This window comes from Mauremys mutica, chromosome 3, assembly GCF_020497125.1.
Source record: "Mauremys mutica isolate MM-2020 ecotype Southern chromosome 3, ASM2049712v1, whole genome shotgun sequence".
NCBI classification, from domain to species: Eukaryota; Metazoa; Chordata; order Testudines; family Geoemydidae; genus Mauremys; species Mauremys mutica.
In genome coordinates this window covers 200,940,585-200,957,449 of record NC_059074.1, presented here as the reverse complement: position 1 = coordinate 200,957,449, position 16,865 = coordinate 200,940,585, and the positions used below count along the sequence as shown (strand labels likewise).

At 44.9% G+C, this 16,865-nt stretch overlaps 1 protein-coding gene across 4 annotated transcripts in view; it reads right to left on the bottom strand.

Moving 5' to 3' along the window:
• Positions 1 to 4,695: 4,695 nt before the first annotated feature.
• Positions 4,696 to 16,865, bottom strand: part of PAK5 (p21 (RAC1) activated kinase 5) — a 238,303-nt gene continuing 226,133 nt past the window's right edge. For all 4 annotated transcript variants that reach the window (XM_045008379.1, XM_045008380.1, XM_045008378.1 and 1 more), the window contains 3 exons: positions 13,746 to 13,871; positions 7,788 to 7,922; positions 4,696 to 7,110 (listed from right to left, as the gene is read on the bottom strand). In XM_045008379.1, the coding sequence (XP_044864314.1) occupies positions 6,955 to 7,110; positions 7,788 to 7,922; positions 13,746 to 13,871 (417 nt within the window). In that variant the 3' untranslated portion in view covers positions 4,696 to 6,954. The remainder of the gene's footprint in view (positions 7,111 to 7,787; positions 7,923 to 13,745; positions 13,872 to 16,865) is intronic.

Here is a 16,865-nt window from a genome sequence, read left to right as displayed (position 1 = left end):
GGGATCATATGCACCTAATACTGCATAACAGATGCGCAGCCACATTTGCACGCGACAGCTGGTGCAGAACAACCTTGTCCACATCCTAATCTCAGTCAGGCACTGGGAAAGCAAAGAGCTTACACTGTAGTTCTGATGAAGCAGCCATCAGCCACCGTTTGACAGCACCACAGCCTAAATCATGTCTCAGTAACCTTACAGATATGTTGAGCAGATGAGGGTGAAATGCAGCACTCCATGCCAGCGATCACTTAAAGCAGACAAGCAACTGCCCAAAAATGTGCTTTTGGGATCTCTTGGCAAGGAAAGCTAGACCCACTCAAGAGTATCACCTCCCCCAATGGTTTCATTCCGCAGTAGTATGCTAAAGACGACCATAGTGAGCAGCTGAACTGCAACGTGGTCCAGTCAGTGTCATTAGTTAGTCATACTCAGGTCTTATTTTCCCCCCATGGCTGCAGGAAGCGAAGTTACAGCTCTTACTGTGCTTACAGCATTGGTCTTTGGCTTTCAAACTTCAAGTGCAGGGGCTCTGTGTTTGTGCCACCATCATTAGAGGCAGGATCTGCCTTAGAATCACGGAAGCTGGTTGTTGATGTATCCTCTAAGTCACCAGAATCCGCCATGGGACATTCTAGCAGCACAGCTACATAGACCACTGACGGAGAGGAGAAAGATGAAGAGCTGAGACTGTTGCTGTGTATAAGTAGAACGGGAAAGACCCTTTTTCTAATCAGCCTTCAGCCTGGCCTGAAAGCCCCAAAGCCCCTGCTAGCTCTAGGAGATGGCAGCACTGAAGGGAATGATTTCATCTACCCTTTTCTCTGCCATAGATGCAACAGCATTTGCCACTGCGCACAGCTTCTTTTATATGAATGGAACCGTTCCCTGGTGCTGAGATGCTCGCCTATTCTTGCTGCTTTCCTCTGCTGCCTTTTCCTTCCTTTTTGTTGTCACTCTTCCAGCCAGGAATGGGCGTAAAGCTGCAAACATCTGCTCAGTGATTTTTACATCCAAGTGTGAAAAGAAAACAGGCAGATGCCAAACGGGCCCCTGAGCTGTCATTTGTCTTTTTTACAGTCCATTTCAGCAGAGATGGCTTCAGGCACCCAGAGGCGGTAAGGGGCAGATGATGCACCAGGAGCCCCCTGCCAGAGCGCCAACAGAAAAGCACCATGCTGTCTGCGCCTTTGCTTTCTATTCCAATCATGTGTCTATGCAGTACTTCCCCCCAGAAGCAGCAGCTGCAGTGTGAAACTGACTCCAGCCATGCTTCCACACTGCAGCCATGGCTGAGACACAACTGCACAGGCATAGCACTGGAGCCAAGTGCCTGCCTCCTCCTCGTGTGGCCGTGTTCTGGTCTTCTCTTGCCTCTAAGCTAATCCTAGTGCTGGGAATGGAGGCGAGGGAAGGAAAGGGGGAAATAGACAATGGAGGGAAATAGAGAAGGAAATTAAGAGGTGAGTGTCAGTCAGATAGAGACAAGAATGGAGAAGATCAGGGATTGAAGGGACCTCAGAAGGTCACGTAGTCCAACCCCCTGTTCAAAGCAGGACCAATCCCCAGACAGCTTTTTGCCCCAGATCCCTAAACAGCACCTTCAAGGATTGAACTCACAATCCCGGGTTGAGGAGGCCAATGCTCAAACCACTGAGCTATGCCTTGCTACAAGGCTGGGACCAAAAGGAGGGAAGAAGAGAAGCAGCACTAACCAATGAAATAATTGACTCTGTAGGCCCTGTTGCTCCCCTGATGGGTTCTGAAGCTCTGAAGCCAATAGACACCATTCATACCTGTGCTGAGATCATATTGGGAATGAAGGAAGCTGGGACGGATCGCTCCTACACAGGAATGTAACCGTAGGGATGGGAAATCTACATAGTAGACATTTATTGTTGCCTGGCCCAGCCTCCTACAGGACCATGAGAAGCAGTGGGCCAGATTCTGCTCTCATTCACACGCTTATTAATCTACCTCAGTCTTTCAAGGACAATGACGTCCCTTCAGATTTCTGCTGGTGTCGCTGAGCGGAGTAGCTGACAGCCTTGCTAATCAAAAGGCTGAGTCTCTTTTGTAGTGAGCTCATTTTAGGCTGCTGATCCAGGAATATGAAAGGAGGGGAAAGCCAGTCCATAAACCCCTTTGGACACACTTGACCGGACTGTGATCGTCTCGCACACACGACGCCTCCCTGCTTGCACAGGCAAGGGCTAGTCACAACTGATGGGTTTGTATGTGTATAGGGCCCCCCCCACAGTGTGTATGGCTGGGCGATGTGAGGAAGAGGCAGGGTCATGGCTCATATTACAGACAGGCTCAGTCCCTCTCTGAGGGCTCCCTGTGCCTCTTCCAATGTTAGGCTGAAGCTGGGTGGCACAAATCTCTCTCGACTACAGTCCACTCTTATTTCATCCTTTGTGACTCAGTAATATCAATTATATTGGCACACCTATGGGACTAGCAGCGATGTGCTATCTAATATGCTCTCTGCGAGCTCTGCAGCAACATCACCATGATGTCTCCAATCATCCTCTCTCTGAGCTAAAAAAGTGACCCAAAAAGTTCCTGGGCTTGGCTCCATCGCCATCCGCTAGGCACTCTGGGAAGGAGGAAGGCTTTCTTCACGCTCAAGTATTTGCTATCCTATTGATGTCCCCCTCTGACTCAGCTACAGGACTCATGCATTCTTACAGCTTGGGCCACCCTGCTGTGGCTGTACATGTGGATGCTAGGGGCCCATGCGGAACTTACCAGCCCTTGGTATGCATCTAACTGTAATTCCAGTTCCTCTTCTTTTTGTGATGTGCTTTTTTGTGACATACTTAACTGCAATCATTGACATCGCTTTCACCTTGGGGTTCAGTCTCAGCCATTTGTTTTCTTCCATTTGCATGAAATGCTAAGGAAGTGCTCTTTCATATTTTGCAGTCCACTTTATACTTTCTGCTTCACCATGTCTGCTTTTCACTATATGGAATAGTTAGCAGTACAATCCTCTGAAATTGGATTGTTTAAGCAGATTAAGCTTGATTTTTCAGTCTTCCAAAGGTTTTCAATCTAGCATTTAGTCTTTCAACCAGATATTCCTTGCGTGTCAGTTTAGATTTGCATGTATCAGCTGACTCATGTGGAACAACTGTTAATTCTAACCTATGACTTTTTTTATTTTTCTTCCTGATTTGCACTGAACATTATTGTGATGTCCCTAATATTCAGAATTCATTCATTTCTTTTCTTGTTTATTTCTCTTAATTCATTCTAGATCTATAGGTGCTTAAGCAGAGACAACAATGACATCAGCCTATAAAGTAACTCACTGACAATACCAGGTGCTGAGGTCAATCATGCTATATTTCTTGTAATTTTGATATGTTACCACTGGAATGTTACAGTTGGAAGGTACCTTCTCATTCTTGAAATATCATGTGCACAGCCTAGTAAATTACACCAGCAAAGCATGAGACACTGTATTTATCTAGGCGTGCTGAGAGAGTAGCTCAGTATTTTTATCTTTCGGTGAGAGAGCAGTGGTGAACGGTTTTATCTGTAATCCAACAGACTACCAGACCAGAAGTGAAATTCTGTTCCCATTGAAGTCAATGGCAAAACTCCCATGAACTTCAGTCAGGGGCAGAATTTCACCTGAGATTATTAAAGATGAGTCCAGTATGGAGACTAGTCGGGTTCGTAGCACTATGGGAAAAGCGGTCATTCCAAAGTTGCTCCCACACACAGTCAATACCAGCTGCACAGGGTCAAAACTCATCCTATTTCTGGGGTTTGGTTTTATTAACAAGTTAATATGATAGAGAACAAACTGAAGCCTCCGTGAGCTCATATCATGCCTCTTTGGAACTGCTCAGCCTCAGTTTAGATTCCTCTGTGTCAAAGGCCACGCCAATCTCTCTTCTGTCTGGGGTGGAGTTTACAAGCTATATCTGCCACAGGGAGTCAGCAGAGCTCTAGGAACTTTTCCTTGCAGGCTTTCAGGTAATCAACTAAAAAGGTGGGCCCCACAGAAGGACCCTGTTGCAGCCTCTTTAAAAACAGTCAGACTAATAACTGCAGATACATGTTGCAATTAAGTGGACGTTTCCAATAAAAATTAATGCTGAAATTTACTGACCTTGGTATTAAATTTTTTGTCTTTGTATTTTGTTTTCTTTTTTTTATTATTATCCCTTCAGAACAACTCAGTCATCAGAACTCCATACAGACTCTGCACATTCTCTGTTTTAATCCTCCATCATTGTCTGCCTTCCGAGTTGCCCAGGTTGAAAGAAAATGGACAAGTCCGTTGCTATATTTTTTTATTCACGTGTCCCTTTATACTGATAGCTCTCATAAATTACTAGAGGATGAAGTCAACAGAACTTTAAAAAGAACCACGCTCTCTTGCAAAGGAAATGTTGCTCAGCTTTTTCAACGCAGGGAAACACAGAAGAGGCAGGAAAAACACAAGCAAAAATGCAAACATTTAAGTTTTTATTTGCATGTGGATTTTTTTCCACCAATAGCTGGAGCTCACAAAATCTTTTCAGCTGACAATAACTTTTAGTAAACTCGATGAATACTGTTTAAAAATATCTAGTGATTAGAAAATTACACAAAATTCTCCACTTGTACCGTTTAAAATGTGCTGAATCTCAAAACCATTATTTTATTCAAAGACGATTAAAAGTTTGATTTTCATGGCTAATATAATGGTTCTAATTGTATGGTATTGTCTTTATTGATGTCGCATTTTTCCTGAGTTGTCAAGACCACAGAATATGAGCGTTTTCTTTTTTTGTAGACTTAATTTCATAGTGTCTTATACACAAAGATTCTGTGGGTGAGATTCAGGCAAAACTCCCATTGCAAATGGTGGGCGGAGCAGTAAACATGGAGGCATAGTTCTAATCTTCACCCTCATGGTTTGTAAGAAATGCTGGGAATCAAACAACCAGAGCCCTCCAGTCAAGGAAGGCTGTTATTGGCTATCAGTTGCTTGGCGACACCAGGGGTGTGGCATGTTCTCTTCAGACACAGTCCAGCAATCTGAGCCAGCTTTTTCGGAGACCCTTTTCACCTTAATAAAGAGTGCAGCACTAGGCCCTATGAGCTCCATTCTTTGAGGTGTCGAGTGTCCTCAGTTCCCACTGACTTCAAAGAGAATTAAGAGAACTCAGGACCACACACAGGACTAGGTATATTTTGCAATGTTAAAATATGCAAACTTAATGTTACGATAAGAAAGAAATATGTCATGATATGCCAATTGTAGAGGATTTACTAAACATTTAACATTCTTGTTTGATTTTGTTTTTCTTGTTTGCGCTAACTTTTTTATGGTATAAAAATGAAGGCTCTTCATTTGCCATTGGCAAAATCGCTTTCTGAGACGAAAACTCAGAAAATTCAGCTCAGCAGCATGCCAGTGCTGTGTGTTTTGTTTATATTTTACTACAATAAATAATGAACAACTTATTCACAACAAAATTCCATAATAAGAAACAAACTAATCAGTGTTTCCACAAAACTGGATTAATTGATGTTCATCATCGTATTGCAAAGTGAGGTCAGTAAGAAAAAACGATTTGGAAAAGACATGGCTTTTGTATTATGCATAATTAAAATGAATTAATCATTAATAAATAAAATTTATTTATAATTGAAGTAATCATGACACACTTCTAAAAATTGTAAAGGCAAATCTACTTAGGCCTACAATTAACATGCAAGTTCATCCAACAAGCAACACAAAATTTATTGTAGTAGTCAACTGTTCTATCAACATTCAGAAAGTTCTACACAGCAGCACAACTTTTTCTATCTGGAAAACACATCATAACATTATTACAACAGTCTGTTTGAAATTTGGAAAATACCCGCTTGGTAAGTTGACCTCTACAGTCAATTTCTGACTTCTGACACATGATATAAATAATGGGGATTATTTTGTGATAACGAGGTCAGTATAGACTAAATGAAAAATCTGCCATATTGCTAGTAGATGATCCTTTCTCATTAACCATCTTTTGAACAAATGTACGTGAGTTTGATGTGCTAAGATACATGTCTCTGAAAATAATGATATGAAACAAAAACTCATAATTTACAACATTCAACATAAGCACTTCTTTCTATTGTGTGACTGTAATTATCTCATCAGCTCTAGTGATTCCAGAAATGTTCAAATCTTTAAAACTATAATTTCAGTGGTGTGATGGGAAAAGCATCATTTTTATCAGTACTGTCTGCACCCATCTCTGTGTCTGTTATTTAAATTCCTGGAAAATCTGCCAACATTCTAAGTTCCTAAAGGTTTTTTTTTCCTTCTGTCTTCAAAAGGGATAAAAAAGTAGGAAAGGTTTTGTTCAAACACTTGCTAAGTTCCTCTTATTACTTCAACTAGCACGATGGGTACATAACATCAAAGTACTGGAAATTATCAAAAAAGTACTATACAGAAAATTACAAATTCATTTCAAAATACATTACACTGCTATGATTGAGATAAAAAGTGCTTTTTTGCCAGAAAAGTGTTCTTCTGAAATAGAAGTGTCATATCGTTTACTTTTTCAATAAAATTCTGGTGTTTTATCCTGGTTGTGCTATAATCTATTATCTTTCACACACCTACTCCCCAACCACATGTGTAATTGAGTCCATCTGCTTTGATGGCTGAAAGGCTAAGAGATGACTACTTGTGGAAAATGTGCTTCATGCAACAGTGCTAGAAGCCAACAGATGACTGTTTGATTTAGTGGCGAAGGAACGTCGCAAGTCCTTTATACCCCAGGAGAGCACCTCATTGTTTTGTACACTGTATTATTTCCATAGAGCTGTTCTGACTCTGATGAATTTCTGTAGTGTTACACCTCTCCATGGTTTCCACACAAGCTCTGGATTCCTTGGCAAGTCTTCCTCCAACTTTTGTACACGCCTCCGCCTGAAAATTCTCCCGATTCAACGGTGCCTGTATTGCCTCATGAGTGGCACAATACAAGGAGGAGGGCCTGCCAGTTTCAAAAACGGATGTCTTAATAGTTCTTGTGCTGTTGCTCTCTGGGAGGGCTCCCTCACCAACATCAGATCTAAGAACCCTCGGAGCACTGAGGAAACCTGCAACATCACATTGGCGTTATGAAAAGCAGACAAAGTAAGGAACGTGCCACACCCAAGTGGCTTTTCAAATCAGCTTTGCTGGAAAGTCAATTAAAATATAAGTTAAGAGCATATATAGGACTGAAGGGGCACTTATCTTCCCTATATGAGTACATTAAGACGTCATGTGGCATGAGTGGGGAAAGAGATCAGAACATGGCACTGAACATGACTTGGTATAAAATGAATAAGCACAGCAGTAAGCCTGGTCAGTTTTTCTTATTACTGAGGGCTAAATTCTGACTCTGTCAGGTCATGCAGAGGAGTAGGACTCTCCTTCACAGGCCACTTGGAGTTTGCGTTTGGATGTGGAGAAATACATAGGGCTGCTCACCCACTTACTCTATCCCCAGAGTTGGTGGGTGGGCAGAAGTGGGGAATGAATGGAGCTTTGATTCCAGCCCCCTTCCCATTCAGTGTCCAGAGTAACTAAGCCAGCACAGGATGGAGTGGGTAGTAATCTACTCTTCGTATAGCCCCACAGAATACTACTATACCCAGTTTGTGCACCACCCAATGCTCAGGGATGTACCTGAAGTCACAATCTAGCCCTTAGTTTACACCATCATGAGTAGGTCATGAATTTGGTTCACCTTCATATGTGCATGAGTCCATATAAACATGAGCATGCTCACCTTATGTATGTCCTTCACTCGTGGGGGTAAGTTATCTCGGATTCTGCGCATTGCTTGGAGCGGTGGCTCATTGAAATAAGGTGGTTCTCCATCTATCATTTCTATTACCATGATACCAAGGGACCAGATATCCACCTGCAATGGACCAACAGTTGTTGAATTGTGCAACTAATATACAAACACATATACTCGGACGAGCATTTTGAGATGCTCTATAATACCATTGCTCTTTCTGCAGTATGTTCTGTTTGTTTCAATGGGAACCTTCTGCTTAAAAACTGATGCGCTGTTGAGATGGGTGCTAGTTTTTTACCAACTATTAATACATTTTGCTACTGAGAAAAAAGCATATACTGAAAGGAATTTGCAATACATTATGGGCCAGATCCTCAGCTGGTGTAAATCAGCAAAGTTTATTGAGGCCAATGAAGATTTTCACCAGTATGGGCCAGATTTACACTAATATGGGTCGATTTACACTAATATGGGTCAGATCCAAATAAGGGCCATTGACTGCAATGGACTGATTTACATCATCTGAAGATCTGTCCTATAGAGCATCTAGAACACTGTATGTTTATGAGAATATCTGAAGAGCAGAGTATAATTTAACTGACACAAAACCAGCTATTTTAATCCTACTAAACTCCCTATTGAATAATAGTGGGCCTGATTCTCATTTACATTAATACTACTGACAGTGTAAAGGGGGTTTAAAGTGGCGTAAATACCTTATGCCCATTTTAAAGCCCCTTTACACTGCTTGAATGGTGTGTCTAAACCTAAGGGTGTGTCTAAACATGGGTTCGATTCCAAAGCTTGTATAGCCATCCTTGCTCTAGCTCGCATTGAGCTAGCGTGCTAAAAACGGTAGTGTAGTTACTGTAGCATGGGCAGCGGTGAGTGGTGGCCTGGGCTAGCCATGCTGAGTGCAAACCCACTTGAAGCTTGTGGGTATGTACTTGGGGTAGCTACCCTGCGCTGCTGGTCACCACGGCCAGTGGCAACACTACCATTTTTAGCATGCTAGCTGGGTGAGAGCTAGCGCGGGTATGTCTATGCGAGCTGTGGGATCGTACCTCCAGCTCCGAGTCTCGACCTACTCTTGGTGTCAATGACCATCGGGCCCAATATCATTTGCGTACTGAGCGCCGCAAACATTGGGCCAGAGTTGGCTCTCACTTACATGCAGTAATCCAGAGTAACAGAGACGACGGTGGGATTTTCTGGTTTTACACCGCTCTAACAGAGAACAGAATTTGTCCCACTCTGCATTATGTGTAGATACAGTCTCTTGCTTACAGCTTTAAAGCATGACTCATTTTCCCGGCTTGTGTGCATCAGTTATTTCTTCATCTTAGCTGTTATCATAGATAATATAAAATCAAATAAAAATATGCTAAATCCTACTATCATGTGGAGTAAAAAAGGAGAGTTAGAAGTCACTTCTTTGGATGGGAAACTGTGAGTCACTGTCATTACTCAGAGAAAGGAATCATTTTTTTATAAATCCATAGTGATCTCCAGTTCTGAAATACCGTGACTCAGTACTTGGTAACAAATGGGTTATAACATCACATAACACCTGTGGGTCTGTACAGCCAACTCCTTTCTAGTCTCATCTGAAGGTCCCCCAATTAAAGCTATGAACGGTCTAGTCTCCTGACAGTTTGGCAGTTCTCAAAATAGTTCCCTGAGTGACAGAAATTGTCACTGCTACTCATCTTAATGGGTGAGTTGACCATGCTTTGAGATGAATTGCAGCCTCTTTGAGAGTACATGTAACCCATGCTGCTGTCGTGCTTAATTTGCGAGAACTATCCTCCCTCATTCACAGTAACAGACAAAATTACGGTTAAATAGAAATCTTCTAAAATTGCTAAATATTTCTACATAAGCATCCAAATGGGAAAATAACATACAGGTTATTTTCTTTCATACATTGGATCACAAATGATAGTGTGGAATGTTTTGAGAGCTCGGCACTAGATTATATCCCCTCCTCCCCCCAAGCCCTCACAACCAGATGGGAGGTTTTTTTTCATCAGTTCTTCAGAAATACCGATCAGCTGTAACTCTGAAAGTCTGACTGCATGGTCTAGCCATCAGAGAAATGCCTGTTTGTCAGACAACAGCCATATGGTGCATGAAGAATGGCTCATGAAGAATTGCCAAGTTCTTTAAAATAAGTCCACAGCTAAATCATAACTGCATATACGTAGGCTCTGTTGAAATTTTCTGCCTTGAAGGACCAAAAATCAGGATCTGCTTTTTTCCTCAGGGAAGATAAAATATACAGTTGAAGGACAAATTTTCAAAGCTGAAGTCTGCAGACCAGACCAAAGCAAAGGTCGTGGGTGAAACTGCCTCTCCATTATTTGGGTCCAGTGCAGAAGAGCATTAACAATTATCTTTTATTCTGTGTGTTATGTACTGGTTGTTCATTTTCATTTGGGACCTAATCCTAAACCTCCTTATTATTCTTCTGTAGGAGTTTATTGGTAGCTAAGTAAACCTCCTACATAACTCAGCAATTTCTTCAGGCATGAACCTACAGAACCTTCAGATTGAGGTTTCTGCACACTTCATTTTGCAATTTTCTGACTTCTTCATCGACATTTGGACAGTTAAGGAGCACGGCCAGCCATGAAGTGCTTCTGGCCTCACCTAGATTGTCTACAGCAGGGGTCTCAAACTCAGTTTACCTAAGGGCCAGTGCCAGTCCTCAAATCCTCCCAGCGGGCCAATAACATCACTGAAGATGGTGTTCAGAAAAGAAAACGTTTATATTATATTTTTTATTTCGAATTTCTTAGAAATAATAGCACTGTCATACAACTTTATACAATTCTTCACCTGCCAGAGAGTTTTTAGTGTTTGCCAGACACCTGGCACCACTTCAGTTCTGTCAGTTTGTTGATGTTTGGCCTCAGTGACTGAGCAGTTCAAACTTTCAGGATTGCAGCAAGGTGTGCATCAGATAGTTGTGTCCGGTATTTTGACTTGTTTATATTCATTGTGGAAAAAAGTGACGCTGCCTCCATGGCTGACTCTCCCTGGTGACTAGTGATAGTATCTCTGTCCCTCTCCCCCAGCCAATGGGAGCTGCGGGGGGCGGTGCCTGCAGCAGACATTACCGGCAACATGTCTGCATGCGTCTCTTCTCCACGGGCTGCAGTGGGGAGCTTCTTGGGCCACAGATGGCCCACGGGCCGGGACTTTGAGACCCCTGGTCTACAGCTTGGTATAATGGGCCCTCATATGAAGAATCATTCAGATTCTGCACAAGGGCATGGAAAGATCAGCACCTCACATCAGATGTTTATGGGAGGAAATCCCCATTTGTTAAGAAATGGCAAGGAAGTTGGAGAGAGGAGTAAAACTGTCTAGTTTATGTTTTGAATGGAAAGTACGGTGTGAGTGAATGAAATTAGTTGCAATGTGTGTGAAATGTGAGCAGGATTTTCAAAACCTCTCAACCCTGGCTTAGCTTGTTACCACTGAGCAGAGTCAGGCCCATCCTGGGCATTTTTAAGAATCCCACCCTGATCACAATCTGGCTAGCTGCACCCAGTGTTGTGTGTCTGTAACATGCCCAGCACAGTGGGGTCCTGGGCCAGGGCTCATATTGCTATCACACTACAAATAATGACCAAACCGAAACAACACCACGAATGACAAGTGACCCGTGTAACTGGCCGTTTATACATGCAAATGCTTGAGTCACAGGTGCAAGGGTGGCAACTAAACTTGCATACAGGATGCACAGTTAGGCTTGCATTTTTGTACATGTACTTAGAGCCCTGCGTGGATACAGATATATACCCGCGGCTGTGGATATCCACAGGTATCTGTGGACCACAGGGCTCTCGTGGGCAGGGTCGGCTTTAGGAAGTGCGGGGCCCAATTCGAACATTTTCGGCTTTAAAAAAAAAGTGTTAAAATAAAGCCTTTCATTTCTTCCATGTACTATTTACTTTCCATAACTATATAAATAATAAAATTATATATTATGTACATTGCATCATATATGCTGTTGATTGGTTATTAATGACTGCCGTTTCACATGTGTGGGTCCCTGCCACTCCCTGGGGGTGTGCACATGTGTGGGTCCCAGCTGCTCCCTGCCCCCCTCATTGAAGCAGGTGTGCAGGGTTACTGCCCTGGGAACTGCAGGGCAGCAGTGGACATGAGGCTGGCTGGAGGCAGAGCAGGGGCTGACTGGAGGTAGGGTCTGGCTGTAGGCAGGGCAAGGGGTGCGTGGCTGGCTGGAGACGGGGGTGTGTGGGGCAGGCTGGCTTCAGGCAAGGCTGCAGAGGGGTGCAGCAGGGGTTGGCAGGGCTGGAGACAGAGGAGTGCGGGACTGGCTGGCTTCAGGCAGGAGGGTGCAGCAGGGGTTGGCTGGAGACAGGGCAGGGGGTGCGGGCTGGGCAGGGGGTGCAGGGCTGGTGCAGGCAGCAGTGTGTGGGGGGCTGGCTGGCTTTGGGCAGGGCCGCAGGGGTGTGTGGCAGGGGTTGGCTGGAGACAGGGCAGGGGGTTTGGCAGGGGCTGGCTGTGGGCACGGGGTGCAGAGCTGACTGCAGGCAGGGGGAGCGGGGCTGGTATGGGCAGGGCGGGGGGGTGCAGCAGAGGTGCGAGTGAATGAGCCCCAGCCCTTTAAATAGCCCCCAACGCCTCTGTTATCCCAGGGCTCTGGGGGCTATTTAAAGGGCCTGGGGCTCCCCAGCTTCTACCCCACCCCGGACCTTTTAAATAGCCGCGGGAGCCCTGGGGAATGCATGGGGGTGGTGGGGCTCCAGCGGCTATTTAAAGGAACGGGGTGGCAGAGGCAGCTGGAGTCCTGGCCCTTTAAATAGCCCCCGGAGCCCCCCGCTACCCCAGGACTCTGGGGGCTATTTAAAGGGCCCGGAGCTCCAGCCGGGAGAGCGGGGCTGCAGGGTAGGGCTTGCCGCGCTCCGGCCGGAGCTCCAGCCGGGCGAGCGGGGCAGCCGCGCTCCCGCCGGTGCTTTGGTCAGGGGAGCAGGGCCACGGAAGACCCCGGAGCAGACTGCAGCTGGGGTAAGTAAAAAAAATGTAAAAGACGCCTAAGGAGCGGAGCCTGATTCCCGGGAATCAGGCGAATCGGCCTAAAGCCGGCCCTCCTCGTGGGAACCGCAGCAGCGAAAGGAGCAGTACGTGGGGCCGCCACTTCCAGGAGCCAGCGCCCTGTGCCGGCAGCTCCTCTGGTGCAGCTGTACCATCCCCATCCCTGCCCACTGGGGCAGGCACCAGGCTCAGCCGCAGCTGTCCCTGATCATGCTAGTGTGTTCAAGCAGTGCACACGCCCAGACAGGAGACACAGACAGCTCCGTGGAAGGGATGGGGGCAGGGCTGGGGGTGGCACCGCAGGGCTGGCACCACGTTCTGCTCCTTTCGCTGCTGTAGTTCCTGGGAGAGCCCTGTGGTTCCGTGGATACCGATTTATATCAGCAGATATCCACATCCGCGGGTATGAATTTGTATCCGTGCAGGGCTCTACGTGTAATTGCACATGCCTGGGTTTGAAAATCAGCCCCCTGGTGTAAGTGTAAAGAATATTATAATGCACTCATTAATGAGAAAATTATGGCAATTCCCTTTAATTATAACATCTACGCTAAAAATACACATAGAGGGTGCATTGTATAACATTCTAAACATAAATTCTATTTATTACTGTTTGAGCGCATCCCCAGGGATTCATGTTTTATGGCACGTCCCTGTATAATGTCGTTGCTTTGAGGTACCATCTATTGCTACTTTATAGCACATGCAGCGATTACCATTTAGTGCATACTTTTTTACTGTATTAAACCTAATCAAAACTATACATCTCTACACAGTGAGCGATGCAGTCACTTAAAATTGTACTTGTTTTGTGAGGAAGCGGTTGCATCAGCCGGACACTGCAGCAGGGAACAATGCACTTGTTATGCTTACCTCAGTTCCATAAGGCAGTCTGGAAATCACCTCCGGGGCCATCCAGTATGGTGTTCCAACCAGAGATTTCCTTTTCGGAACTTCCTTGGAAACTTGGGCACAGAACCCAAAATCCGATAATTTTATCTAACAATAAATAATGCAATTAAACAACATGAATGGCGAAGAGGCACTGTTATGGAATTACTGTACTGGAATTGCATTAATACCTATAAACTGCTTAAAATGAAGCTGATTTTGTGCCTCCGAAATTGACAGAGTGTAGAATTATAGGCAGGGCTGGTAGCACCACTATTATTAAGCTTGCCTGACACTTCCGATTATATATACATAACTTCCTAGATGTAGAGGTGATAAATGCTTTAAAGAGTTGATCAAATATTACTCTAAGGGGCACATTTTTATGAGTAATATTTGATCAACCCTTTACCCCGAGTAAAAGTATTTCCTTATTTTTGGTCAAATCATCCAAATATAGCTGGCAGCTGCCATCACGACTTGAAACAGAGACATGATGTGTCTGGGGCTCATGTATAAGGGTCATGCACATCCGAGAGGCAGAGATAAAGGGGACAAGCCAGAGCCCCGCCACCCCGGGGCTGACAACCGGAGCCCCACCACTCAGACTCAGGCTCAGGCACTCCCCCTGCAACCCCTGCATCGGAGCTCCGACTATCAGCCCCAGGGAAGTAAGGGCGGCAATGGGGCACTAAGTCTGCTGTGAAAAGTGATATTGAACATCACTTTTCACATTATCACCCTTACTTCTGTGCTGCTGCTGGTGCAGTGCTGCCTTCAGAGCTGGGTGCCTGGCCAGCAGCCACTGCTGTCCGAGCTGGGCAGTATATGTACTTGCGGGGTGAGGGTCGTAAGCGACTATGGATACGAAGAAGGGGTACGCAATCAAAGAAGTTTGAGAACCACTGCTATAAACTAGTTTGGGCTCTTACATTAAGTCAATATCAACTCCTTGACTATCACAAGATCCAAACAACCACTTGGTAATGCTGAAAGACATTAAAAATGACACCTGAGGCCAGGCTGGGAAATTGACTTTCCACATCACTTTTCCACAGTCAGCGTAGATTTCAGATTTGGTTGTCCAACACCAACAAGTGGTTGTCCCAACAGTCAGTGTCTCGCCTCATGGTCTGAAGCATTGCTGTTGCTGTGACTGGCTAAAGGCATTCTGCTCATTTTCTTTAGTGTTGTGCCAGGGTTCCTCTTTTTCTTAGTGTCCCTGAATCTTACCCAAGTGCCCAGTGAACCTAAAGGAACTGGGTGCCAAAATCCACTGGAAGTCCTGTGGGTTCCTTTGAAAACGCCAGTCTCTCCTGTTTAATTGTGCGCTCGCTTAGCCTTACACATTCCATGAGCTTATACAGCTCATTGGAAACTTTTCAACTAAATGATTGTTCATTGAAAAATGTTGTGGTGTCAGAACTGAAATGTTTCACGAAAACTTATACCCGTCCATGAAAGTTTCAACAGGATGGTTTCTGAGGTGAAAGGTGGACTTTCTAAAGGGAGAGAGAGCATGAGAGCGCGATGGAAAAACCTGATCTGAAAATGGATGTTTTGACCGAGTTGTACTTTGAGGAAGCCTTCCAAAGATTTTGGTTTCATTCCAATGTGGAACAAAATCCAAATTTAGAAACCTCAGGAGTTGTGAAATGGTATCGTCATTTTCTGGACAACTCTAGTTGTGTTTTTGTTTTAATATACATTAAAATGCCACTCACATAACCAGTACAAGGCTGTTAGGCAGAACTGATTTTAAATTCAAGTAAAAATCCTAATGCCTAGGTAGCGTTATGTATATTTGGTTTGAAATGTAGATCTGATTACATAGAATAGTGGTAGTCTAGTTCTCCACTTGTGCTGCCTCCACTTACTATTGAGTGCTCCCCGTGACTCCATGCACAAATATGTTGTTCTCCACACAAGCTGGTGCAGAACAGCCCTGAGGAGGTTGAAATGCATCTACACTTGGGCCATTCACTCAGTCCTGGAGTGGGTTTTGCTGCACCCATGTGCATGTGGGCTTGTTTTGATTAAGTTCACTGTGGAAATACTGGTGGTATTCTAGGACAATAATAATGAAAACAGCATTTCCATCGACAGCAACATATCCTGAAAGGCTAGTGACGGGCACAGTCACCTGCACATTTAATGGCATTGAAGTGTAACTTTTGAGGCAACCCTGACATAAGGCTCCATCTGGCCATGTCTTGATGGGCAAAAGAAGTGTGTGGTTTTCAGTCTTATTAACTCAAGGACAGTGTTTCTCAAACTGGGGTCACCGCTTGTGTAGGGAAAGCTCCTGGTGCGCTGGGCCGGTTTGTTTACCTGCCCCGTCCGCAGGTCCGGCCAATCGTGGCTCCCACTGCTCCAGGCCAATGGGAGCTGCTGGAAGCGGTGGGGGCCAAGGGACATACTGGCCACCACTTCCAAGTATGGGAGAGCTCAGTGGTTTGAGCATTGGCCTGCTAAACTCAGGGTTGTAAGTTCAATCTTTGAGGGGGGCACTTAGGGATCTGGGGCAAAATCAGTGCTTGGTCCTACTAGTGAAAGCAGGGGGCTGGGCTCAATGTCCCTTCCAGTTCTGGGAGATAGGTATATCTCCATTATTTAATTTTAATTTCCAGCAGCTCCCATTGGCCTGCAGTGGCGAACCGTGGCCAGTGGGAGCTGCGATCGGCCGGTCCTGTGGACGGGGCAGGTAAACAAACTGGCCCAGCCCACCAGGGGCTTTCTCTACACAAGTGGCGACCCCAGTTTGAGAAACACTGCTCAAGAACATTAGCTTAATGTAAATGCAAAATCTTCCTAAGAAGGAGGCCAGACAACAACATGGCCAGCTAAGATGCCTTCAGATTTGTTAGCCTGAGTCTTAACAAGCTTTTCAAGCATGTCAAACTATCTCCACTGAGCTAACGTGACTGAAAACCATGCCTTTGTTGCCTGTCAAGACTGGGCCTTTTTTCCCTCCTCTATACCTGTGTAAAGTGCTCTTAAAGGTAATTTACACTGCAATGGTGTGACATTCTGTATCTTGGGGGAACACCCTGCACCCCCATGTTCATCCTTATGATATGATTGTGTGGTATCCAATGCAAA